We start from the raw sequence: 27,671 nt of genomic DNA on the forward strand, positions 1-27,671 counted from the left end.
GCTGCGCGCCCAAAACACGCTGGTGGGTCTCAAGGGGAAAGAGCAGAGCACACAACAGGAAGCAGAGGGAGCAAACAGGGCCCATTCCTAGCAGTGCCTACACCCGTGGGGCATGGTCAGCCAAGTGCTGCAGCAGCACAGCTGCAGAGCCATTTAAACACCTTCTATTCTCCTGCAACTGTGGCTTCTCATCAAGACACTGCTATCGATTCTGTACTTTATAACTTGGGGAGGAAGAGATGGGCTTGTCTTTAATTCTTTTAATATTTGATTCAGTTGTAAATTGACTTAGAGTATGCTTTATCATCTGTCAAGTCATTACATTTGTGAAACAGGAAGTCCCTAAGCCAACAGAGCCTAAAAAGCAAAAAGACAGAAGAAAGCAGGGTGAGCGGGAACAAAGATATGCATAGAAACTCATGGAAAAGTACATCTATGCAAAAGCAGCAAGGAGAACCACAGATTCATGTAAATCTTTAGTAGATAATGACTTTGAAAACAAAATAATAGATCACAACTAGGTACTTACCTAAGAGTAAGAAAATCAAACCAAAAAGCAGAATTCAATTCAAAGAGGAGCTAAGCTAATATTAGTAAATGAAAGAGAGCAGTAACCGGCTAATAAAATTATATGAGGCAATAAGTTACTTACATGCTGTAAGTGTTACAAAGTTATTAGATATTGTAGCCAAGAGGTAGTACAACTAACAATTGCTGATAGATACATAATGGGAAAAGATATTAAATATCTAATTGGAATCCAAGATTCTCCTCTTTTAAGTGTCATATTAAACTAAAATATAAAAGCAATATTGAAAAATGCCCCTTAGGTAGGGAAGCACTACTGTCTGGGTAAGTTAAATAGCTTTGTTGTCCTACAGCTTCTGCAACCTGCCCCAGTCTCCTTGTTCCTTGCAAGTGCTTTTAAAGTCTCTCCTTCAAAGCTGAAAAGAGAAACCCAGCTCAAGATTTCTTAAAAGTATGGGGGAAATGGTGCTTCTCTGACTAAAGGACTTGTGCCCAGGGACAACAAAGCTGAATTCTGACATGCCAGCAGCTGTCAAGCTCCAAGAGATATGGAATAAAAGGCTTAGACCCAAATTTTAGGAAATCACAGGAAAGCACAGTTACTGAGTCAAAAGCTTTCAGCTGAGGCTTTTGCTGCTTAACAAGTGCTCTGAAAAGGGCAGAGACTTCAGATCCTGCAAAGCCAAAACAAAAGGACAACAAACAGCCTAAAACTAATTTTTCTGCTTCTCTCAAGTCACCTAGGTTTCATTTGTGTCTAAAGCTGGCACACTCTCCATCATAAAGCTTCACACATTTAGCAGCAGAGCAAGGCCACTACAGGCAGTTGTGCTGGTAGGAAAACTTCACCGTGACTGCTCACACAATCCAGGGGAGGGACTTCGTAATACTTGCGATAAATTCCAGTGAGAGGTTTGGCAGTATTGCTCTGTCCTTGCACAGCAGCCCTGCCAAACTTGCAGAAGCCCTCAGCGTGGTGCTGGCCCTCCTTAGATAGCCATGAAGGCTGAACATAAGCCAGCCCTGGTCCACAAGACACAGAGGTATGTCAGGGCAGACCTGTCTCGAAGCCAGCGAGCCTGTGACAGAGCCTACTGCAGTTACACAGGCCAAATGGGCACTTTAGAGCAGGCTCAAAGTGAGTGTATGTTCTGCAAACACTTGGCATCTGCTGGGTGTAAATCTGAGTGTTTGTAAAGCATTTGCTGTGTCAAATACCTGGTGACCAGGAGGTCTAGTTAAATTCTAGAAATTATTATACCATTTCCACATTAAAATGGTTATTTATGGGTTAGAACAGTCAGACCTTGCAAAGCAATGAGCTGACTTCATTTAAGAGACACTGGATTAGAATGGATTGCCCAGTAGATCTCAAAGAGATTTTTAAAAAGGAAGTAAAAAAAGTATGTAACTTTAATAGAATCTGTAATGATGATTTATTTAAACTTCTGAAGATTCTTGCAAAAATCAGAAAGAAGACAAAAGATCTGTGCAAAGAAACTTTAACTCTATTCCTTATAAAGTATAATGAACAAAGTAAAGAATATTCTACAGATACCTAAAGAGTTTGATGTTCTGCCCCACAGTTCTCCTGAAAGAACTGCATACATCATCCTTCATGCACATTAAATTAAAAAACACCAGAAAAACTAAAAAGCATCTCATTTCTTCATTTTGAAGTTCTGTATCTTCTTTTTGAAACTAATACAGCAATCTCCAAGGGAAAAAACGTTTCTTTTTGCAAAGGAGGGCAGGTAGGAGAGAAATTCAGGTGAAGAAGATGGTCAACTCCTCCTTCCCCCTCAGAGACCCTTTCAATATATTCACTTTAAAATGCATACCAAGTGGGATGTAAACCCACTCCAATTAGCAAATGTTTGTGCATGTGCAGGAACTCTGTTACACTCCTGCCTTGGCTACAGCCTTTGCAATATGCTGGCAATGTCCCACCACTGCTATTGTTACCACAAAAAAAGACAAGCAAACAAGAATCCTGGAAAATGCATCACGGAAATAGGCCAGAAGCTGTCAAATGTTCAAGCACAAAGACACAGAAAAAAAGCTATTTACTTCACTAGGTCAAACACAAGCTGTTTGTCACTTACTTATGTCTGTGAATCACAGCATTAAAGGCGAGTCCATCAGCCCAGCTCGTGGTGAAGTTCAAAACATTGACCTGACTGTAAGGTCTGGTGGACTGGCGAACCCAGCTCAGCAGTATCTTCTCACTGTTGGTCTGCTGCAAATCTGACATGATGTTCTTCATTACATCCTTCACCTGCAAGACAGCAACAACTACACCTTACAAACATATGCCCCACTTTTTCTCCTTGCAAAACCAAACTACTGCACAAATCATCGAAAGGGTTTCCCCATGAAAAGCTATGAATCAAACTCCAATTCCTCACATGAAATTTGGGACTAGCAGTCTTCAGGCCATCTTTGCCCTCTACTGCTTACAAATGCCAGTGATGCTTTGTGTAATAATGGCACATTACTCGTACGTTACGATCCTCTCATTCTCCTTGGTGCTGTCTGTTCTAAGCATAGTGAATAATACTCCTCACTGCCTTGAGCTGTGGTTCCACCAGTAAACAAACTCCAAAAATACAGCTTGTATAAGTTTTCTGCAAGAAGAGGATATCTGCTCATCCTGCAAAAATAGTTTGTTATTTGGGTGCTAGTTATACACATCTACCAAAGTCCCTCCAAATTAATTCAATGATCTTCCCAGATACTTAGATAAACCAGGAACAATTCAACCTATAAGACTAACAAACCTACAAAGGAGCTGTAAGATGCAAGACAAACACAGCTACCTAAACAGTAAAACACTACCTGCCTCAAGCCCTTGAGGAAGGAATAGAAATACAATGCTTCAGCCTGAAAAGCCTCTCTGCAATTCACACCAGCAGGAAGTAAACTGAGCAGCTGAGCACAACTGGGCACATACGAGAATACAGATGATGGGAGGCAGCCAATAGACTTCAAGTAGAAACCAAATACTGGCCTGCCTTTATTTACCAGCCCAAAATAGAAGCAGTATTTTCTGCCCCCAAAAGCCTGGGAAGGTTTGAGAAACTCACAGCAGAACAATGTACGTGATTCCTGGAAAGGAAGAGATCTCACAGTAGCCTCTCACCTGCCAGTGCAAGATAATGCTCCACAGCAGCCCCAGCGTCAGCTTGTGATTCCCATCAACAATGTCAGTTCCTCCAATATTCACCAACTCCACCTGGAGAGATTGAATCAACTCTCTATTAAACACTTATCACAGCTCCAAGTAACAGCCCCACCCCACATCCTAGGCTGCCCTGCCAAGTATTACCAAGTGCTCTGAAATAAAAAGTAGTTGAAGAGAAAAGCAGAGTTGACAGAAAATTGTTCATCTGAATTTGTCATGACAACTGCTTAAATAAACTTAACATTAACTTCTTAAACTGCATGACAAATGATGACACCAAAGAAGATTTTCCAGAGAAAAAGTTTTATTCTCTCCTCTATATGTACAGGTGCATACTCTCAGTCAAAACTGAAAAACAGAAATTCAAGCATAAATAACCTGAAAGGAAAATAAAAGTTAAGCATGTTTTGTCCTCAGTTATTTTTATATTTTAATTTGATTTACAAATCAAACAAGTTGACTTTCCTTACTTGGAACTATTCTGCTTAAAGGATGAGGTGAACAGGATTACTTGATCATCTACACCCTAGGTTTGTCCAATCCTTGCAACATATATTTAAACACTTTTATAAATTATTTCACAAGTTATGAATATTGCAGAGCCCACAAACTCTCAAACAACAGAACGCAACTGCTTCTCAGTGGATGCCTTTTCCCTCCATCGTAACAGACAACACACTTTTTAATGAAGCAAAGCAGTAGGCATAAATCAACTACATGACCCTAACAACCTTCAGCTAACTAAGACCATCTGTTTACTTCCAAAAACCCAGATGCTGTCAGCCTCAGGAAAAAATAATTATTGCAATTCAGTATTGTTTCATTTATTGTCATAATAAAATAAATCAATTTCAAGCTGAAAAACTCATTATTTAGCCTTTAAAAAGTTAATCAATATTTACAGTACCTCAAAGAACAAAAAGAACCCACTGCCAGCTTTGTCTGCTTCCAAGAAATATGACACTAGTCCACCAACACAGAGGGGAAATTGCAGTATAATACAGCATGTTGTATCACTATTCAATAAGCAGTTTATATAAATACACCCATGCTTTCTTGTATTTGATGTATTTTATTTCCAAAATGATCTTATTACGTTATTTTAGTGACCTGACATTCACAAATAGAAACTCTAAGTATAGGCAGCACACTTATCAGGAATTGTTCGTCAAAAAAGGAAGAAAAACTAAAACCACTTTACTATAGCACTACTGTCTTCCAGGCATTAAAAACAAATATTAAGCTAAATAATTATTACTTTTATTTTTCTTAAAGTATGATTTGATTTAGTTTGCTTGTTTGCTATTCTGACCAGTCACCAAAGCTGCAAATTAGAAACACTATACATTTGACACAGAGATGACAGAAGTCAATGAAAAGATCCTCCTGGGAATCCTCCTGGAGAGCAGGATAGAGCCACAAAACCTGCCATCCCCTCACAGATTCATGCACAAATTATGCAGCATTATTTGAAATTATTGTTTTGTCCTTCGGTTTGCTTGAAGCAAAGCTTCAAGGCACCTTTTTCTTAGGAGCTGCACACATCTGAACAAACCACAGTTTTGTGAGTAGTAGTTTAATAACATTATTAAGTTTGCATTTTAAGATCTCACAAAATTGCTGGACAGTGAAATTCTACATCATAGAAGAAACTATGAACAGTTTACCCATCTCAATGAGGTCTCATTTTAGATACAAAAAACCTTTACTCCCTGCATTCTGAACTCATTTACATACAACAATAAACTAAAGAATCTCTCAAAAAGCTGTGGAAAAACATGCTCACATTGTTCTGATGCAAGACTTGCAGTACTCGGTTGACGTTATTTAAAGCATGTACTCGGGTGGAACCTCGTTCTTTAGGCTGAAAATAAAAAGTTACAATCTGTTCAACATCAGAAATAATGGACATATCAAACAAGATTAGAGAAATAAATCTCCAAATTTTCACTTCTTTCTTTTAGTAGTATTAAGAAAACCCAAACAAGATCATCCACAACAATTTCAGAATGAAAACTGGTCAGAACAATATTCCCTAACCAAAGGCACAGGACAGGCCTTGGATTCAAAATGTGTTTCAGCTCATCTTCCGTAAGGCCAAAATTTTTATTCCCAGCATCTACAGAATTATAAACCAGCAATGCAAAGGCAAAGGAAGAGTTCCTGGAGAAAATCTGAGGCTTTTGAACATTTGCCAGAGTACTTGAAATTTTCTGGCTCCCATGAGAGAACAAGCAGCAATTTGTTTTTCTGGCACCAAAAGCCTGCTAAATCTTTGCATACTGGGAAGAAGTCATGCTTCCTGACTTTCCCTTCCCTTTAATATCAGGGGGAATAAAAAAAAAAAAAAAACAAAAAAACCCTCCACAACCAAAAAAAAATCCCACCAATAAAAACAAACCTTCAACTCGACAATTCCTGCCACTCCATTTTGTTTTAATCACCATAATTTAATTCCTATGGCAGAAAGCGATCATACTACAAGAGCATGGAACTGAACTTGGAACACAGTAATCAACTTAGAAACAAAAAACTCATGTTGTTTTCATCATAGTTCAAATCACACCACAAATTATTAAAAGTAGTAGTAAAACACATCTGCTCAAAAAATAAAGTAAGCTCACAATGTGAAATTTTGTCTGACTGAAGGTTCCTCATAAGGGCCATAAACAAATTTGAGACAGTATAAATAGTGAAATCAAGAATAAGTAATGGCACAGGTTTCACTATATTTTATGCATCTTTCTGAAGAGCCATTAATGTTAGCAGGGGAATAGTTTTCAGCCACATCCACTTTCCCAAACACATTTTGAGCAGTTTTCAGCCTTTTCCTGTCTCTAGACAGTACAATTTTTCAATGGAGGTACATATTTTTACCTACTAGCTGTTGTCTTTTTACTTTCTTTTTGTTCTTTAAGGGATCTTTCACGGGCTTACTAGAAGCCCACAGGGATCCAGCTGAACACAGGTCAATCTGATCATCCAGAAACAGACCTTTAAAAGATCTCTACTAAAAACATACACTATGTGAACACCACCACTGATTTTACATGCTTTGCTAGACAGTATGTAAACCCTCAAGCGAGGGTCAGGCAGGTCAGCCTGACCCTGTATCTCATGAGTGGAGTTCATGGGAATTCCACTGGAACTGTAAAGAACAAGTACACATTACAAGCAAATTAAGGTTTTATATAAATTAAAATTAAAAAAAAGCACATGCCTCGGTTTGTGTTTTGTTTATTCATCGGTCTGGGTTTTTTTAATAAATGGAAATATGACTCAGATGTTTCTCTTACCAGAGGTTTCCCTGTCAGACCCTCCAAAAGGTCCAAAAGCTTCCTTCCATCTTTGAGATCTGTGAACATGTCCTTCACTGGGGCCTTCCCACTCTGCAGAAGAAAAAAAAGAGTAGTAAAAACAATATTTAAGCAGAACTTCCCTGAAAATAGATACTTTTTCCTTTGCATCTTTTAATTAATTCTTAATTGGCACTAAAAGTAGTAAACGCAAGCTAGGGGACTGCTACAATGATCAAGAAGGAACCCTTCCCTTTTTAAGTGTTATTTTCTTTCCTCCCTATCACTGTGGTTCTGTGCATCAGCAGCCTTATAATAAGGAACCAAATCAGTGCATCCTGGCTCAGATTAGGGTGGATGCATGAACATGCAAAGATGGCAAAGAAAGAAAACTTGGCAAGTTTGAGGAGTCATTTGAGAAGGAATGCTTTTTTTTGGCTACATCTAAAGGAAGAAGAAACAGAGGCTTTTCAGAAAGCTATTGGGACAAGTTCTGTCAGATTTTAAAAAAGGACAAAAAAATTACTTGGAATTGAGCCCTGTGTAAGGAGCCACTGTTCTACAAAGACCAGTAGATCAAAAGGTATGATATTTATTGAAACAAATTAATCACTTTCTCTACCATGGCAAAGAATCATAATGCGAAACCCAGAGGTACTCTAAATTATAAATTTCTAATTTTTACTTTCTTTGGGAGTGAAGGGACTCTGTACAAAAATCATGGCAGATCAGAGTGGAATCATGTTAATCTTTTCTATGCTTCCTTTTTATATTATCTCTTCTTGGACCATAAGGAAGTTACCATGGGACAGTTCTACAGGGCAGGGGGAGAAGACACAGCCACCAACACCCAAGTGCATTTGCTTAGTAATATTCACCTGCTGGCTGCCAAGAAATCAATTAAACTACTGCTTTCAGTGTCCCTTCCAAGTGCCAGTTTGAGGAGAAGAAAAATATTTTCTAAGTACCACAAAAAGCTCCAATATTGCTCTTTCCTGTCACCTTGACTTTTTAACATTGCTCTTCAGAAAGAAGGCTGTCAAAGACCCACCTTACATGACATAAATTAGCTGGCATAGATCTCTCCTGTCTTCACTTATCTCCTCCTGCCCTACAGCTGCTGGTAATTGCCAAATACTGGCTAACAAATCAGGAAAAAAAGAACTGAACAGCTCAGTGAACCCTGTTTTTGGTAAATATCTGGTTTTCTCCAAAATTCATATGGGTTTTTCTTAGGTGCCCCATTTAGTTAGATTTGATACTACAAAAACTACCAACACAAAAAAAAAAGTCAGAGTTGAACAGCTGCAAAGAAATATTTTAGCTTCCTGTACAAAAACATTACTAAACGTAACAATTTCAACCAGCTAAACAGTGGTAACTATGATCTTCTCAGAGCACGTACTTTTCATTCAGATGCTTCACAGCAGCATAGCAACTCAACCAAATTTTTAAAGCATGCTGGAGCCTACGACAGGACAACTGGCTGGAGAGATGAGGACACCAATGGCTGCTGTCTACCTGGACTTCAGCAAATCTTTTGACACTGTCTCCCATCATATTCACATAGGCAAACCCAGGTGTGTGAACTGGACAGATGAAAGGTGATTGAGAACTGGCTGAATGGCAAATCCCAGAGGGTCCCAATAATTGGCACAGGGTCTAGTTGGAGGCCTGTCACTTGTGGTGTCCCCTAAGGTTCAATAGTGGGTCCAGATTGTTTAACTTCTCCATCCATGCCTTGGATGGAGGGACAGATTCCTCCTTAGCATAGATGACACAAATTCCTCCTTAGTTCATAGATGACACAAAGCTGGAGGAGTGGCCAATACCCCAGAGGGCTGTGCAGCCACTCAGAGGGACCTTGACAGGTCAGAGAGATGAGCAGAGGGGAACTGTGTGGAATTCAACAAAGGCAAGTGCAGGGTCCTGAACCTAGGGAGGAATAATCTCATGCACTGGTACAGGCTTGGGCTGATCTGCTGGGAAGCAGCTCTGTGGAGAAGGACCTGGGAGTCCTGGTGGACAACAAGCTGTCCACAAACTAGCAGTGTGCCCATGTGGCTAAGGAGGCCAATGGTATCCCAGGGACATTGGGAAGAACACTGCCAGTAGGTCAAGGGAGGTAATCCTGTCTCTCTTCTAGTCCCTAGTGAGGCCACATGTCACTAGGTGTGTGTGTGTGACTCAGGCGTGCTGTGTCCAGTTCTGGGCTCCTCAGTACCAGAGCGATGTGGAACTCCTGGAGTAGCTCCAGCAAAGGGCAACAAAGTTGATCAAGGGGCTGGAGCATCTCTTACACTTGAAAGTCTCAGGGAACTGCACCTGTTCAGCCTCGAGAAGAGACAACTGAGACATGATCAGTGTCTGTAGGTACCTGAAGGGAATGTTCCAAGAAGATGGAGCCAAGCTCTTCTCAATAGAGCAACAGGACAAGAGGCAACAGGCAGAAACTGACAGAAGTTTCACCTGAACATAAGGAATACCTTCCCTGTGCACAACAGAACAGATTACCCAGAGAGGTTGTGGAATTTCCCTCACTGGAGATGTTCAAAAAAGCATCTGGATGCAATCCTGAGTAACACGCTCTAGGGCTACCTGCTCGAGCATGGTGTAATAGAGGAGGAAATCAGCCACAGAGCAATCAACCCAGTAAAATTTAGTTTACATTTGGTTTGCATCACCACACTGAAGACAGTAAAAATAGGTTGCTAAGGGCACAAGGAAATTGTTCATATGACCAGACAAGCAAGCAGTAGGAGCTAACAGAGGTCTCTGGATGCAGTAATAGTCAAACACTCATGGTGAAAGCACAAAACTAACAAAAAAAACTCAAAAACCAAGCTTCTTAGTCATTGAAGTGTGGGCCTCTCCAGAGCAGGGTACAGGGGAATAATCACTTACACTGACCTGCTAGCCACACTTCTTTTTATGAAGCCCAGGGTATGGTTGGCTTTCTGAGCTGAAGCACACATTGCTGTCTCATGTCCAGTTTTTTACCCCTAAGTCCTTCTCCACCGGGCTGCTCCTAATCTATTAATCTCCCAGTCTGAACAGATACTGGGGAAGGCCATGATGCAGGTGCAGGCCAGGACCATATACTTGGCCTCAACAAACTTTACAAGATTCATATGGGCCCACTTCACTAGGCTGAAGTCTTTCTGGGTGACCTCCATTCCCACTTGCACATCACTTGCTCAGTGTGGTGTCATCTGCAAACTTCCTGAGGGCATACTCAAATCCACTGCACATCATTGGTGATATTGAACCCTTAAGATCACATTATGGACCCCTGAGGGACAGCACTTATTTCTGATCTCCATTTGGACATTGAGTAGTTGACTGCAAATCTTTGGATGCAGCTGCCTAGGCAATTCTTCATTTATTTAACAGTCCATTCATCAAACCCCTATCTCTCCAATTAAGTGACAAATGATGTTGTGGGAGACACCATCAAAGGCCCTACAGAAGGAAAGCCTTTATAATTATACAATTAATTATAATTATATATAATTAGAACAGCATACACATATGTAACACCAAAACTGAGAATGTTACAGCCATATATCCTCAATGAATTTGATGCCTTAGGTACAGAAGTTAAAAAGGATTTGGAACTACTGAAAAAGCAGAAAGATACCTCATCTAATGCAGTGCAACAAGAGTTTTAAGAGGATACAGCCTTCTTTCTTTGCTTCCATACCCTCACTTCACATGCATGAAAATAAGCTGAATGACTTCCTGCTTTCAGTCGTTCATTTCAACAGGTCATAGTATGTTCCAGCCCTATGCAATGCTCCCTGCTGTGATGGTGGAAATAATTTAATCTGCTTTCTCAGGAGAATGACTTTTCCATTTTGATGGCCAGCAGAGCACCATGTTTTGCTGTCAGTTCAAGGAGTCAACAGAAGAGTATTAAATTATTTTTGCACACTAAGCTACTCATTCCTTGTTTGTTCAAGTACCCACTATCCTCAAAACGGACAATGCAATACACAAAGCCTCTGTACTTAGTCAAGTCTAGTAAATGCTCTCTGAGGGAAAGAAGTCAGCTCACAGGATGTATTTTCCCACATGCAAGGTGACTCAAGTTTGCTAAGAAAGGGTTGCAACACCCACCCCACCAAGCCTATCACCACCTCCACAGAAGCACACCCACCAGGAAAGCTGGAAACCTGCTTCTTCAGCTTTCCACACCCACCTGAATCCCATGCACACACCTGGTGGCAGCTGCCACCCAGGCAGCCTCAGCTGTCCCATCAATGCATAAAGCCAGCCCTAACAGTCAGCTGATGTCCCAATGGAGCAGAGACTGCACAGGCACTGCATCCTGCTCTGCTCACACTGCCTCCTCCCAGTCATGCATTTTCCTCATACCTGAATGCACATTTCCATGCAGGATCTGCTATGTGAGCCATAAAGTCTGCAGTCAGAAACATCACTGCTTTGTCCTACAGTGCAGCTGGATACTGGATGGCTTTCTTGGGATGCATTTCAATAGCAACCCACTGTGCTTCAGGAAGTCTTCTGCTTTCTTTATGCAAACAGAACAGCTACAGATCCCAGCTTCTGACAGCCACATGACTCATGAAGTTTATTAAGCATAGAAGGGTGCAGGAAAATAATTTCTTTAAATGACAGCCCAAAGTGATAGTCCCATACCTTTATTTCCCAAGAGATGACAAGTTAAAACTCTGGGGCAAAGCTGACCAAGCAGCCATGCATGCCCTCTTGGGCCAGGTACGAGCCAGTCCTGAGCCAGGCCAGGCTGCTGCCATCACCCTCTCTTTGTGATAAAACCCACACAGAGCCCCGTCACCTCACAAGCAATGCCCACCACCAAGCCTACTGGGGCAGGCTGCTGTGGCAGTGCAAGGGCAATCTGGGAGCTGCACTACATGGCCCCTAAGGCTGGACCTGTACTTCTACTACTCCAGGAGCCATGAGCACACTTAAAGCCTGGCTCTAACCCAGCAGTCTGACCACCATCAGGGCACCTGCTCCATGCAGACTGCACTGGGGTGAAGCAGGCAGCCCTGAGACCAGCTGGGGCAGGCTGGTGGGCTGCTGCAAAGAGCCTGGGCTCTGGGGGAGGACAAAAGGTAAGGCACAGGGCTCTGCAGCTTACTTCCTTCACCATACCTACCCACATCCATACTGCCCACTCCTAACTCCCAAAAAATAATCTGGCCTTCTGAAAAATGAAGTCTGTAGCTACAGATACACACACAAATAAATACACAATCTGCAGTATTCAAAAAGCGCATGCATTTCTCTCTCTGTAGATTCTTGTCTGGCTTACAGTATACTAAGGCAATCTAAATTTCTCTTCTTCAGAACTAACATTTTACTCACTTTCTAAATACTTAAAGACTACACAAGTACAAAGTAGTTCAGCCCCTGCCAGCGTCCTGTAAGGAGAAGCAGTCCATCACTGAGCATAATGGATGGAGAAATTTAAGTATTTGTCTTATAAGAAAGAGTGACATTGACAAACCATACCGAGCCCTTCACAAGGGCAAATGGCTAGTCACAGTCGTGTTGGTAAGTACTTAAAGAGCAGCTTACATTGTGCTGAGCACTGTACAAATACCAGGCAGCTAATGGGTCCTTTCTCAAAGACAAAATAGAGTCCAGTTTACACTACAAAGACAGCATAAAGGACAGGCAGGGACACACTTCGTACCAGAAGATCTGTGCCGGTTTGGGGTGTAAAGCATTCACATCCCACTCACTGAACACTTATCATTTAACAGAAGGTAGTTTTTCTCAGCTTTGCTTATGTTTGCCGCAAGAGCAGAAAAAACAAACCAAAAAAATCCTGGCAGAAATCTCTTTCCCTCAGCCTGCTCAAGAAGGCTTTGCCAGCATCGCTGTACACAGTTACTGTAACAGACACAAGGGCTTGATAAAACAGACAAAAGAACATAATTAACAGACTCAGAAAGAAGCAGTGTTGGTTCCCCAGTGCTTTAAATTAGCACTGATAGCAGGAAAGGAGTTGATTCACCTAACAGGGCTGGTGTAAGGGAAAGAGGAAGAGGAAAAAGGAAAGGGAAAGGGAGGCAGAGCAAGAGAAAGGAAAGTTAAAGAAAAAAAGCTAGAGACTGTACATAAGCTGAGGGCTAGGCTTGCTTGTGTTCTCATGAACTTTGCATGGTGACAACATTTGTTATGCACCACTAGGCACATACACAAGGATCAGAACCAGATCCAATCCATCACATTACATTTATTCCAACAAACATTTTCGTGCCAGCCTTTGTGTGAACACAAGTAACAGAGACAAAGAGACAAAGAATTTTTGCTAGTTATCCACAGCAGAAACAACTTTTTCTGTTGATTTACCTCACAAGGAAGCAGCAGTTTATTAATGATCTCTGAGCTGGAGACCAGCTGGCTACCATACGTACACAAGACCAGGCATCTCAGGCATCAGTTTTACACTTTCCAGCAAGACACCGGCACTATTTGGGAAGGAGATACCACACACAGTGTTCTCCTCACACCAGCTGCCCTCATATGCCCCTTTGGCCATCTTTCAAGTCCCTCTACCTGGATCAGGTTTAAGAGGGTGACTCACACTTCCTTGTGTGCATCTAGAATTACTCACAACGAAGGCCAGCCAACATGACTGTGCAGTAATCATTCCTCCTCTTTGCCAGCAAGCATTCCCAAGAAGTGGAAGAAGATATAAACAAAATCCAGATCAGATTTTTTTTAAGTCATACAATGCTGCTGACAGTCGAAAGCCCAGCCATCAACACTTACAGTTTGTTCTACTAAAGCCACCACAGCTACAAGGCAGTGATCATTCTTGAGTATGTTCTACAGCAGAACATTCTTCATTGTCCCTTTATTACCAGTGAGGAATGGTATCAAACTGAGTCTAGTTAGAGAAAAAACTGGAGTCGCAAATTCTCAGTAGGACAAAACCTCCTTTTTTTCAAACACCAGCTATTATTTATCATTTTATCATGACTACTTAAGTTCTTTATTCTTGAACATGAAATTACATGGAAAGGCAATCATTAAAGAAGGTTAAATGTTTACCTAGTTGCTTAACTAGAAACATGAAATTCTCATTTCAATTATCTGTAGCAGACAATTTACCTGTGCTTTAAATCAATAATTATTGATTTAAATAATTACGTTATTTAAATTATTAAACCTAACTTTTTCAATTAATGAATGCCAAAGAGATTGGAGAATAAGAGAAGCCACCTCTATTTCACATCCTCCTCAGTGATACTGATTCAGACCTTGTAGCCACAACATTAAAACCAGGATGAAAGGTCCTCTCAGTTTCACAGTTAATGCACACTGGCTGTCACCAGGAAAGTAACACATTTCATAAAATCATACAAATGACCTTCACCACTAAGGGAATGCAGCAGACAAGTTCCAGCTGCTCAGAGCAGGGCTGGGAAAAGCCCTGGTTGCCATTTACATTATCTGCCACTTCAGGAACACCAAGAAAGCAGTACATACTGATTTTCAATCAGATTCTTTTATCTTCAAATGTCACTTTTATGAAGTTAAGAGTTGTTTTAATTAATTCTTTTTAACCAATATATGACAATTTTTAACATCTAATGTGCTCAATACATAGATCAAAGCAGTAGTAGAACTGTAAAGACCAATTTCCTTTGAGAAGGGGCAAGTATTGGAGAGGTTGGGCTCTTAAATGATAGCATGAACCATTCATAATGTTCAAGTACATTCCCAGGGAACTCATGGTAACCAGTTTAAACTCAAACAACACAGGAGCAAGAACTACACTTTATCATGACCAAGACCAAGTAAAAAACATGTCAAGTGCTGCTACATTATAAGGCCAGCACATGGGAACTCAATGTGGGAAACAAATCAGAAAGCAAAAAGGTCATTGCATAAAGTAAACAACTGTGTCAACAAATAATCTCACCAGTTTCTAATTTAAGACCATAGACAATGTTTACAGAAGTATTTTTATGAAAATGTGGTACTTTTTTCCATTCTCCTTCCACTAACATGCAGGAGTTACAGGACATCATACACAGATAGTAGCTATACTGTGACAGATATATTTTCACTGGGTATACTGTACTCCATGCTGAATATTGCCAAGGAGTTGTGGCATCTCAACACGACACTAGTACCAAAACGATGATTTCAAATACCAAGTAAAGCAAATAAATAAAAAGTTATTATCATAAGAAGACACCTTATAGAGCAAATTATTTTTAACTATTGGTGCTCAATAATAAAATAGTTACAAGCAACTGAACAGCTATTTAAAACCCCAGACTAACAGGGGGTGGCAGGCGAAACTAAGACTCATCACTGAGAGATGCTGGAAATTTTGATTCTACTAGATGACAGACATGAGTTTAAGAAGCAGCAAAAGCTGAACAGCTAAAGATAGTTCAATTCACCTAACACCTAAAATACTCGACTGACAACATGACCGAAGGAGGGAAGATCTATCAGAGCAAATAGCACAGCAAGGCACCAGTAACTGTAGGTCTTTCTCTCTCCATGTAATGCATTATGTAAATGCATTAATAAATGCATTTATTAATGCATTTACATAAGCCTATGTTACAATAACATGTTTAATGTAACAGTAATAACCTGAGCTTGCAATTAAGCCTCATTGCACAACAGTACCAGCAGGGGCAGCTGGGACCCCGCTTACCACTGTCAGTTATTGCTCTTGTAGGACCAAAAGTTTATCCTTTTATTTATAGTTTTTCAAGCAACATAACTTCAACTGGACCCTTAAAAAAAAATTTAAAATCCTGCTAACCAGGTTGACTAGTCTCATTAGCAGCTAAAGGAACAGATTTGCTTTGGTGCCTCAACCAGGTTCAGCTCTAGTACTTGAGAAGGTCCCACAAACCCTCCAACAACTGGGGTGAAAACCAAGCCTAAGAATCAGACCCAAACCCAGAGCATTAACCAAGTCAGCAATACTTACAGCCCATATTACTATACCAAGTTTTCAAGTCCAGCAAGGGAGATGCTGCTCACACCTTGTTCTTAGAGCAGAAAGCAGCAGGAATTGAAAGGAAGGCAGAAAACTCACAATTTTTTTGCTGTGACGATATCTGGGAGATATCAACTGCTATATATTATTGCTTTTATGCTAGAAAGTAGTCATCCTTACCATAACTCACAACCTACTATAGAAGAAAAATTTACTTTTGTGCTTCTTGGCTAAAAGATGCTAGGCCTAGAAAGGTTTGTTTGGTCTTCTCATAAAAAGAGGCTAAGAAAAAAGTAGACTAAAATTGACCTTTTTAAGGCCAGCTCGTGCAAACACTAATTCCTTTCCACCCAGATTATTCCTTTTTTCTACCAAGGCTGTTGCTTTTTAAGCTTTGGCTGTTTTTGAGTGAAGTTACATTTTACATTTTAATTCAGCATAGAAAAATATCAGAAGCAACTAGACTGTAGAATATTTCACCAGTCATCAAGTATTTCCTTGCTTGCACCACAAAAACTGCACTGCAAAAAGGACTAGACACCATCTTAGGTGATGTCACCTTGGACAGACAAAATTGCCTAATCAATCTTTTTGATCTCTTTTCTTGTATGACTAATACACTGAACTCCGTAATTCTCCTTTCCCCCCCCAAAAAAAACCACTTCTGAAATGTCTTTTACCTCAGGTTTCTTAGGTCATGTGAAATTAATTATCATGAATAGGTATAATTTTGCCTTTAAAAAGATTTATCACAGTTGCTAAGGGTCAGCAATGGAGATGCAAAGTATCTTCACAATGTAGGGCCTGACATTTACTATTATGACAAAACAGAGGAAAGAAAATTAAGAAGCAGAATTGGAGGAAAACATCTATTCAGCACAACACACAAAAAGCTAAAAGAAGACTTTGCAGTTACCATATCAATTAATGCCTGGTATAATGAGGAATTAACTGTTTCAATTTTAAGATGCATATAAAGCCACAACACCCCAAAGCACTCCAAGAACAACTCATCAGTTCTCCTACTGGCCTGTCTACTCTCATTTTCCCTTGGTGCCCTTCCAGGGGAGGGGACACATCTGAGCCCAGGAGAGGAAATGTGCAGGGGCCCCACACTGAGCACTTGCCTTCTCAAAGGCTAACTAGGAGCTCAGCCCTGAAGGATGCATTCTGCTCTCAAGCTACACCTCCTCCTCTTCTTTACTCTAACCCTAAAGTCAAACGTATTTTTGGAAGACCACAGAGTAGGAAAAAGAGCTTAAGATGCTGTAAAACTGTGGGATGTCTGGTTTTATTCACACTGGCATATCCTGGCCTGGCTCCAAGCACTGTCAATGCTGGCCAATGCAGATGTCAAGGCACTAGCACAGGACCTGGAGAAGCAGAATCACAAATACATGCAGCAAGAACACTGCAAATGCACAAGTAAGACTGTATAAGGCTTCTGTACATAAAAAAAAGAAATTGAGCTTGTATTGGAAAGCGATGGGAACACATGATGGAAAGGAAAGGGAGGCCCAGCGCTCAGGCATGCAAGGGCTTTGAATGCAGGTCCTGACACCTTGGAACAATGCCCCAGCTGACTCCATTCAACACCCTGCCATATCCAAGACTTATAACTGAGGGGCAGGGGAATCTAGTGTCATTTTCACTGAATACCACAAATCTCTGGGCTTTTATGCTCTTTTTGCAGAGCACAACCTTCCTACCAATAAAACTTTTTTTTACCATCCCTGTGGGAAAATTTCCCAAATGCAGTGAAGAAACAAGGTTTTGGTAAAAAGACACTGCTTCAGTTTGCCAATGCTGGATCTGTAAGCTTCCTCTAGTGAGTGAGTGACAGCACTAAGTTCCGACAGGCTGTGACAGACCTGACTCCATGGGTCTAAATTAAGTTAGGGAATCATGTTTCTTGTGCTGACTCTGTGTTCCACCTGCCAAGCTCAGGAACAGCAGAGGAGGAGAGGAACCAATCTGAAAGCAAACTTGGAAAAGTACCACCTTGGAAAATGAGAAAACTAAAGCCAACAAAGACAGAATCCTGCAAGAAGGTGAAGGGAGGGCAAGGCTAGTGCCATTGAGACAAAGGGAAATGCAAAAATAGGACTGACCACACAAGCATCAAATCCTGTAAAGGCAGGAGAGGGGAAATGAAGGGCAGATGGAGCAGATATGGAGCTTTAAAAAGAAAAACTGGGTCTTGATGGGAAAAAAGTATAATGACAAAGGCAAAAGTGGATATGAAATAAGCAGGGCAGCCAAACTCCAGATTTGCAAGGATTTGCCAGGCAGGCAAGGCTTCTGACATGAGAGGGTGTAATAATAAGTGAGGGGGAAAAAAACCAAACAAACATACCAACCAAAAACAGGGTCAGAGAGTAGGAGTAAAGGAAGAAAATAGGGCAGAAAGAATTGTACTTGCAGGGTTCTAAAGTGGGACACAAGACTCCTGAATTTCTTAACATGCCTATCAAGTTTCTAGAAACCTTCTGGAGTTGCAAGTGTGAGTATCCAACTACTTTGGTCTGTAATTATAAGCTGAAGCACCAGATATCTGCAAGATGCAGTTAAAAATCCCAGGCCTGCTAATAAAACACCTAAGTAGATAAAGACTGAAGCTATTCAGATATTTGGACAAACTAGAGTTGATTACAAAAACTTTGTTCACTTTCTCTTTAACTGTGTGAAACAAGCAACATAGGGGTACTGGAGCACTACATTATCCTGCAGACTTGAATTCAAGCTCCACTGTTAGCCAGAAGTTCCCCTGTAACTCATCAGAATCATTTAAAACACAATTTTACATGCAATTACTAACTGTGTGCCAGACTAAGAGACTTCCTTAGATCACTAAAGCCAGTTCTTGCTGACACAGGCATAATCATCTTCAAGTCCCTTTTCTATGCTGATTGAGCTCCATCTGAAAACCAACTAAATATTTTGGATGGTTTGATTGAGTTTGCAGAAGATATGAACCCTCAAAATTCTGTTATAAGGATCAATAAGCTCTGTTTTATAACAAGAAACATCAAAGAAATGTTAAATCCTCTGTAACAATTTAGCTAAAGTCTCAGATTGGGCAATCAAAATTAGTAGCCAGTTCTGATGTTTACCTTTATTTGCAGTGGCTAAAAACCACTGTGACAAGATAGCACTTCTGCATTGCAGAAAGGTGTTCTGAAAATAACCTACTGGAAAGTATTAATGAAGATTAATATAGAAGGGGATAAAAGGATAGAAAACAATCCTACATGGTGTAAAGAACATATATGAACTATCCATAGAACTAGATGCTTTAATTGGTAAGGCTACACGACAGGAAAACAGCTAAATCAGACTCTCGAAATTAGACTGGACAGAGCAATGGAAAAAATACGGTAAGTAAAAACATCACATGGCTTTATAAACACATGCTGAAATGCTCTGCCTCAGTATTTATTTGAGCATAAACTTCCCTATTGGTTAAAGCTTGGTACCAGACTATTCCTCTAACAATTTTTATTCCCTCTAATTTTAACAAAATATCCTTACTACACAGCCATCATAGGCTTGTGAGCTGTAGTGTGTACAGCTCTCCTAAGGTATGTCTAAGAGAGCATTGAGTCTTGGCTCAGTACATTTATTGACCTTAAAACAAACCACTTTAAATGTTTGTGCCTTGATTTTCAAACAACACATACAAATAAAAGGCATTGTTCTAGCGCAGTTTAAACCAAGAGCACAAAACCAAGTTACTGTACTGGAACTACACCAAGAACTCTTATCTCAGCCATCAGGGTACTGAAGCAAGCACCTCACAGCACACTTGTGATACTTGAAGTGTTTTACTCACCTACCTATTCTCTGATGAGAGAAGGGAAAGACACAGCTCTCTCTCTCTAGATCCTTTGTAAAACCTTATTGAATTGACTTAAATCAAACTCAGCATTATGCGATTTCACAATTTTTGTATGCTAAGCTACAAGAGCTCAACCGATTACTTTTTATTTGCTTAAATGAAGGGCAAGTACAATATAATTAACATGGAAGGACGAGTAAAATTTTTGGAATGAAATTTGCAATTACATACAAAATACCTAAGTTACCATTTTGTTTTCTGCAATGTAAGTCAGATTACATTTAACTAACCTCTAAAATCCCTCTACCCTACTAAGCAGCTAAATCAATCTAGTTGACAGAAAAGGAATTTTAAACAATCCAAATGACTTGGTACATAAAAAAACTTTGACACAACAGGACTGAAATCAGTCCCTTTCTATTTTTAAGGTACAGTTGAAGCTAGACTTCCTTACATGAAGTGATTTCTACTTAACACCATCATTTTCCTTGCAATTTGAACATGCCAGTCTTAATAAATCTGTGTGTTGTCATGCCAAAATAGCCATGCTTAAGTTTGAATTGGACATGCAGCAGTTGGGAGTATGTCCTTTTATAGGAGTCTCTTTAATCATTAGCAAGGCTTTCATAGCTTCAGGTGTTTAATGGGCCATGAAGTTACAGAGTTACAAAGCTACAGTTACTTCGAATCCTGTGAGTATCTGCCCATACCCTGCGCCTGGGAAATCCAGGAGTTTAGCAAGATCTGTCTGATTGTGCAGTACAGAAGGAAAGATGCTGTATAAGGTACATCCATGTGACTACAAGCAGAATGACTGAAAATAATTCTACCTTCTTCAATACACTGTCTACAGCACTCACAGATGAGTCACCCGGCACATTCTCAGTATGACTGTCATTCATTCTCAGAATCACTGTCATTTCCATGCCCATGCCATCTCTATGCCAGCTACATGACTACAGTCAGTCCTTTCTTTCTCACCACATTTTCTTTCCTTACATGATCCTGCCCTGCCTACTACTCCTTCTCCAGAACCACCACTCCTCTGGGCAGCAGTCGAAAGCTGAGCGTAGAGCAACCAGCTACCCACACACATTCCTCCTCTAAAGAGCAAACTAGCCAAGAATGCATTGGATGAAGAGTGCAGGATATCAGCTTTCAACCAAAACAAACCCAGGCCAGAATGATTCAACCAAGGCCACAAGCCTTGCATTGCCCAGTGTCCTGTTGCACAGGAAGGAAAGGAAGGTAAAAATTCCTTACATTACTGATCAAGAACTTCAGAAGGACAGCACTCCAGAAGCAGCCATTCATTGCTAAAGCATTGTTGCAGCTTTATTTTAAAAAAACCAAAAAACAAACCCAAAAACCAACAACACCACCAAACCTTTATATCTGCTTTCAGGATTTCACACGTATGCCACTTTTCAGTAAGAGCATGCAAAATAGTAGTTGCCCCATTTGCAGCACCACACTAGGCAGAAAAAAACATGAGTTTTCCCTGATAATACTCCAGATTCTTTCACACATTTGAACTATGAAGCAGGAAAAATTTCCACAGACACTTATATTCCTGGGCAAACGGTCATTTTTCCCTATCAGTAGAACAGTGTAAAAAGCAGGCTTTAAATAGCATTCCAAAGCAAACGTCACTTCCTTTATCATCCCAAACCATGGAAGATCCTCAGTAAGTTTCAAGCCAGTAAAGAGAATTTAAATGAGAACTATATACCATGAGAGCCAAGGAAAATTCAAAATGAGCAAGTAATTATATAAAATTTCAGTCAAGGCTCAAGTAGCAACACCAGGTGGCTTCAACTAGAGGTTTGCAGAGTGAGTAAAGCTGACTCAGCAACAGAATAAACACAGTGATGAAGGTTCAAAATCTGCTGCAATGCACTCTGAAAACTGCATATAAACTAAACCAAAACTAAACAAAACCAAACAGATATGCTCATGCAAATAACTATTTGATATATTAACAAATAGAATCTTCATTTTTTCTTAAAATATAGTATCAAATAAACATTTGATACAGATGTGCAGGAGGAAATTGAGGGAACAAACACTGCACTCTATCTGTTTTCACTGACATTTTACTAGGAGTATTCAACAAGAGAAAAACCAAAGTATATTTAACCAAAATTATTCTAAACAGTGAACCAAACAAAATTAAGTAGTACATCCAAACCAACATTACCTTGGAAAACCGAGCATTTATCCATTTTGTAAAGGTTTTTTTCTGTACATCATTGTGTTCATCTGGAGAAAGAGAATAAGAAAACAATGAGTGAAGTCGCATTCTTCTTAATCCTAGATTGTTCAATACAGGTCACATTAAACACTGTCCTGAGACATGGGAGAATTTTTTGTCTTCTCTATCAATAAAGCTGTACAACCATCCACAACACTTCAGTACTTGCAGAGCACACAAATGCTTTGCCTTTGCTAGTAACCACAGCAGCTCCTTTGCATTAGAATCAGCCTCACAGCACCTCCCAAGCGGGTTCCTGATGCATAAAATTCACAAGCTTCCCATCTGGTGAAAAACAACCTACGAAACCATGGGCTTTTAATTAACAGACTTTGTCAACACCTTTTTGCCTGAATGCATTACTCCAAAAGGTGCTGAGGCCCTTACTCAAGCTTCTGATGCAGATAATAGCCTCTGTGGTAGCAAAGCTGCTGGGACAACCCTTGAAGCACTGGCAGCCTTACCCACCCTCAGCCTACTTTTGCACCTGAGTTCAGAAGAATGTTAGTGATCAGTCACAGACAAGTTCAGCTAAGGTGTGGCAAGGGCTCAGCAGCCCTTCCCTTCAGATGCCTGCTGGTGTGACACCAAAGTACCACCACCTAGGGTCTGTGAGACAGACAGAAGGAGCCAGCGGGACAAGGAAGAAGGGCAGGGAAGTGCCTGTAAGTCAGAGCAGAGGGAGGAGCAGTGGCCTCCAGCTGGGCAGAGAGAAGGCAGCTTCCCAGGATGCCTAAGGAAGACATTTAGGAGTCACCTGCAATTTTACAGAGCCTATCCCACTAAACCAGGGTGAGTCACTTCCAGCACAGGACAGACACTCCTGCCTGTATCACAGGACACATCTTGGGTAAATTGCACTGAGCACTGCTAAAGGTGAGCCTGTGCTTCATCACCTGTACTTAAATGACAGTGAAATAACTGCTGACAACCAGACTAGACTAGGGAGATTCAGTGCTGTGAGGAGATGTCCATGAGAAATCTTCAAGAAGGTATGGGAGCTTTGCAATAAGATGACAACAAAAACCCACATTTTTGATAATTACAAACTACTTAGTCTTGATAAAAGATTTGGTGAATGAAAGAATATGAATGTATGTACCCCTACTATCCCCTAAGGAGCAGTGCATCCTTTCTATTTCTTAAGCAAGGAATAAGAACCCCCACAAATCCCATCTTCCTAAAACATCCTGGTCAGTTGTACAATCCATAGACAACCTTTGCCAGTCAGACTCTACTCTTATGCTTGCTTTATAAAAGCCTCTGTAACTAGCATCTTTGGAACTAGTTGTTACAGCTACAGTTTTGTCAAGCTTTCACCTATAAACTCCTGAAAAAAAAAATAAAAGAAAAACTGAAATGCTGGTACTTGGATAACAACATTGACAAGTTATTTTATCCTTCAAAGTAATTTTCTATAGATGCCTACAAATTTGTAAGGCTAACCCCTGGAGGCTGACATTATAATTCGGATAACAAATTAGCCACATTCAGTAAAAAAACAATATCACCATTCAGCAAAGCATACAGTAATCCAGCCAGTCAACTTCTCACACAAGACATTAAAAATGTCAGCAAGTTACAGCCCAGCGAGAAACAAATTCACCAAGCTGCTAAAACATTTGTTTCCTTTCACACTGCTGCAGCCTGACAATATAAGCCAAGGACTGACTCAGGGCCAAATTCTGCTTCATTACCTACTGACTGTTTCCTCTCTCTGCCTGCCCTCCAGTCACTTAATGGACTAGTAATGGACAATGTCAGAACAGTTTGTTCCTTTAAGAGGAAATAAAAACAAACCTAAACACACACAAAATTAAACTCTTGTGATGACAAAAGAGAGAAAAGCTTCCTATCCCAGATGCCTGCTTCTGTTACACAAGATGATGTATGTCCACCCAACTGGAGTGTGCTCGGAACAGCTGGCTCCTGTGAGATCAGATGCCCAGGCTGTGTCCTGGCACTCAGTTGCCCCCAGCAGCCACTTCTGTAGCCTCACACACCTCCTCCACCCACAACACTGTGCTTTAACTTTGTTTGGGGCACCTTGAAAACACAGCTCAACTCCAATCTATTACCTTGTGAATATCATGTTGGAGAACAAAAAGGAAAGCAAAAATTATCTAAAAATAGAGGTAAAAACAAAAGCCTCACTGGATTGTGGTTTGTCCTCTACTCAACCTCTGTTTCATGCTGAAAGAGAGTTTTCTTATTTCTCCAAAACATGTTACATGCTTGCATGACAGAACTGCATTATTTAGCTTTTCAAAGACAGAAGTTATCACACCCAAAACAGCTGGCAGAACAGCACTAAAATGAAAATGCCCTGGAGAAGCATAGACTTGATTGGCAAATAAAGTACAGAAATTGCCCAACCACTCCAGCATACATTACTAAGGGTCATCTCACATTTGAAGACTTAAATTTGCCTTCACCACCTCGTTATTTAGGTTCTCAGCAAAGGAATTTAGAAATAAAAGAAGGAATTAGCCTGTGGGTTTCAATTAAGACACTTGGAATGTAACGAAGTTAGAAACATCCCTTTGCCTAAGCCTTTAGGCAATGGAGAGTATCTATGGTAGATACCGCCCATCTCAAGACTTGCACACCTATGAAACCCTGACAACAGTAACAAAAGGAGGGATAAGGTTTGTATTCCTGGACAGAAAAAGCCTTTTGAAAACAACTATCTTTTTGTCAAATTCAGACTAATTCATATAGCAAAAGACACAAAATAAGCATCTAAAATTTGAGCGCCAAAACCAGCACAGTTTTTATCCCTGTTAGCAAGAAGCAAAAAGCCAGGAAGCACCAGTTTGTGACCACCAAGCTCACAGAAGAACCCCCGAGTTCATTGTGAGTCCTGGCTCCTGACTTTATCAACACAGAATAATCTTTATCAGCAGGTTTTGGGTTGGGCCTTTTTTAAGGATTGGGGGGAAAAGGGGAAGGTAAGATGTTTCATTTTTTTAAAGGAATGAAAAGCAAAAGTTGAGATTGTACTGCCCATTCTCTTTTCTCTTGCAACACCAGGGTAGAAAAAAATAGCTCCAGCAACACATAATTTGCTTGTAAACTTTCACCTTTGTGCTGCAATTTTAATTTCTGCAATCAGTGGTATGCACAAAGCTTTCCCTCATTCCTTTTCCTTCTCTCTCCAAACTTCAGTAGTTGGGCAAAAGTAGAGTAATATTAATAGTGTATCTAACATTAAAAAAAAAAAAGTAACAACTATAGAATATAAGCATTAGCCCAAAAAAAAAATTATGCAAAAAGAAAAGTCATGCACCTTTCACTACCTGCTGTTTCCCAACAGCAGACACCACCAAAAACAAGACACCATAGACAAGTAATGAGGACCACCCTCTGGTCCTCACCAAAGTGTACTGTAATTGTAAGCTAAATTGTGTTTACTTCACAACAAAAAATCCCCCAGCAACTGATAACCTAGAGGAAGGCATCCTCACAGCTGAAGGAACATTAAAATAGCTGTTTCCATACCTCCCAACAAAAGCAACCTAACACGCCACGCTGTGGTCTCAGCACATTGGAATGATGATTAAAAGGGAGGTATAGATAACCAAGCTCTCAGGAGACAGAAATAATGCTCAGCACGGAGCCTGACAGCCCACGCTGCTCAGCCAGTGACCCTGCTGCTTTCATGGGATGACAGTGCAAACCCAAGAGCTGTAAGCAATGTCCTGAGGCTGCTCCAGAACTGCAGGCAGTACACAAGGCTGCTCCAGAGGATCACCAGAGCCAGAAACCCCACATGTCACTCCAACAGCTTGCCATGGGTCCCTAACAGCAGGTCAAACCAAGCAGCTTCAGCTTCCACTGCAAGACAGCCCTGTGAAGCTTTCACATATAATACAAATACATTTGAGCACATATTTCACAAACTGCCCAGCACATGGAAAGAGAAAAGAAAGGCAGGTAATTCTTGCCAAAGAAGACGTTTCTAAGCAACAAACAGGAAAGCACTTAAAGAAAAAAGGACAAGGTAAATTTATGAGTACAAATAAAATCACAAACTAGATTTACTACAGCTGGTTTTGTTATGAGCACATATTAGGTCTTTGAATTTCTAAGTGGTTATAAAGAAAATAGAATCCACAAGTTGGTGTTAGCCATCTGCTCCTTTTTCTCTGCCCAAATTAGAACTGTTATTAGGCTCACTTGCACTTGTGAAGGTGATTCACAGGATATAAGGTCAGAGGGATCACTGTGCTCAACTAGCTTAATCTTCTCCATAACAGAAGAGCCATCCCCACAAGCCCCTCTGCATATCAGAAAGGAAGCAGAGACAACAGATGTCAGACACCCTGCACAGGCACAAGTAAACAAGATTGCTCGGACAGAGAAGGAAGCCAAGCCATAAACTGTATATATGCAAGTAGCTCTCTTCTAGTTATGGCAGAGTTTCAAATCAGGCAGACATCACAAACAACCTTGTTTGAACACCTTCAGGAAACAATGCTCACAGTACAAAAGGAAATGTTATTTTGTTCTCTGTGACAGGCAGGTAAAGACAGTAGCCTGAAAAGTTATTCACAACACTAAATTTTTCATATTCCAGTGTCCCTTCTATCCCAACTCTTTCAGTCAGAAGTTTTCCTATTTTTCTTTTCCAACAACCCAAAGGCTGCAATCCTAAACTTTCCTCACTCCCTGTCTTTTTGCTCCAAATAGTAAAGCCCTTCCTGATCCACCCCTCAAAGCTGCCTCTGTTTTACCCACATTCCTAGATTCTATCATCATTTCTCTCTAAAACTCTCTAGGCCAACAGCTAATCACAAACAGAAGCCAATTCCTGAGATTTAAATAGTAATAGCTGGCTCCCACATATAACTACATGCTCCAATTTCCTAAATTGAAGACTAAGAATGCTTGGCCTCTCACATATCAGTGGATGCCCCATTAGTGCCAGCTGCTGCCCACATCTTATCTAGCCTCTCACTGCATCTCCCACCCCATCCCAGCACACAGGCACAGGCTACAGGTAGCTGGGTATGCCCCACGTTGTCCCTTCACATGCACATGCTGGCTGGCATATTTGACTGATATGTTCACACAACCTCTAGCTGCTTTCTTAGCTCTATAACACACAATTAGGTTTACGAATACTGGATTAAACTTCCACTAGTTACTAAAAGTTGAACTAGTTGTGCAGGAAAAAAAAAAGGACAGGAAGACAAGTCTAATAAGAGTATCCCACTTTCCTTGTGAAAATCAATTTAATCAACAGACTTCAAAAAATTGTATGCTGTTAACATTTTCAAGTTTACACAAGGGCTATTCAGATGTTTCTGAAAGGAAATTAACCAAGCATCTCTGGATACCGACCGTGTAGGACCCATTTCAGTGACAGCAGTGGGCAGACTACAGTTTTTTAAAAAGAAATGGAATTCATAACCCCATGGAGTTTAAATATTCCGTCCAGTGTAGAAAACAATCATAACATAACACCTTGAGAAGCTGAGTTATGCAAAGGCAAGGTGTTTTTTTGCAAAATCAATCAGTTTGATTGCTTCAAACCTCTGACAGTATTTAGAAATCCAGCCTTAAGACAAAGAAATCGCATATGTGTCCTGAGGAAA

The 27,671-nt window shown here is 40.5% G+C and overlaps 1 protein-coding gene across 4 annotated transcripts in view; it reads right to left on the reverse strand.

Annotated features, from left to right (window-relative positions):
- UTRN (utrophin) overlaps nucleotides 1-27,671 on the reverse strand; it is a 339,422-nt gene that overhangs the window by 261,479 nt on the left and 50,272 nt on the right. For all 4 annotated transcript variants that reach the window (XM_071433386.1, XM_071433396.1, XM_071433405.1 and 1 more), the window contains exons 3-7: nucleotides 22,018-22,079; nucleotides 7,009-7,101; nucleotides 5,499-5,576; nucleotides 3,671-3,763; nucleotides 2,634-2,806 (exon numbers count right to left, since the gene is read on the reverse strand). In XM_071433386.1, coding sequence (XP_071289487.1) covers nucleotides 2,634-2,806; nucleotides 3,671-3,763; nucleotides 5,499-5,576; nucleotides 7,009-7,101; nucleotides 22,018-22,079 — 499 coding nt within the window. The remainder of the gene's footprint in view (nucleotides 1-2,633; nucleotides 2,807-3,670; nucleotides 3,764-5,498; nucleotides 5,577-7,008; nucleotides 7,102-22,017; nucleotides 22,080-27,671) is intronic.

The sequence above is a fragment of the Agelaius tricolor genome, unplaced genomic scaffold, assembly GCF_023055355.1.
Source record: "Agelaius tricolor isolate 1412-34295 unplaced genomic scaffold, bAgeTri1.0.p SCAF_1, whole genome shotgun sequence".
Taxonomy (NCBI): Eukaryota; Metazoa; Chordata; class Aves; order Passeriformes; family Icteridae; genus Agelaius; species Agelaius tricolor.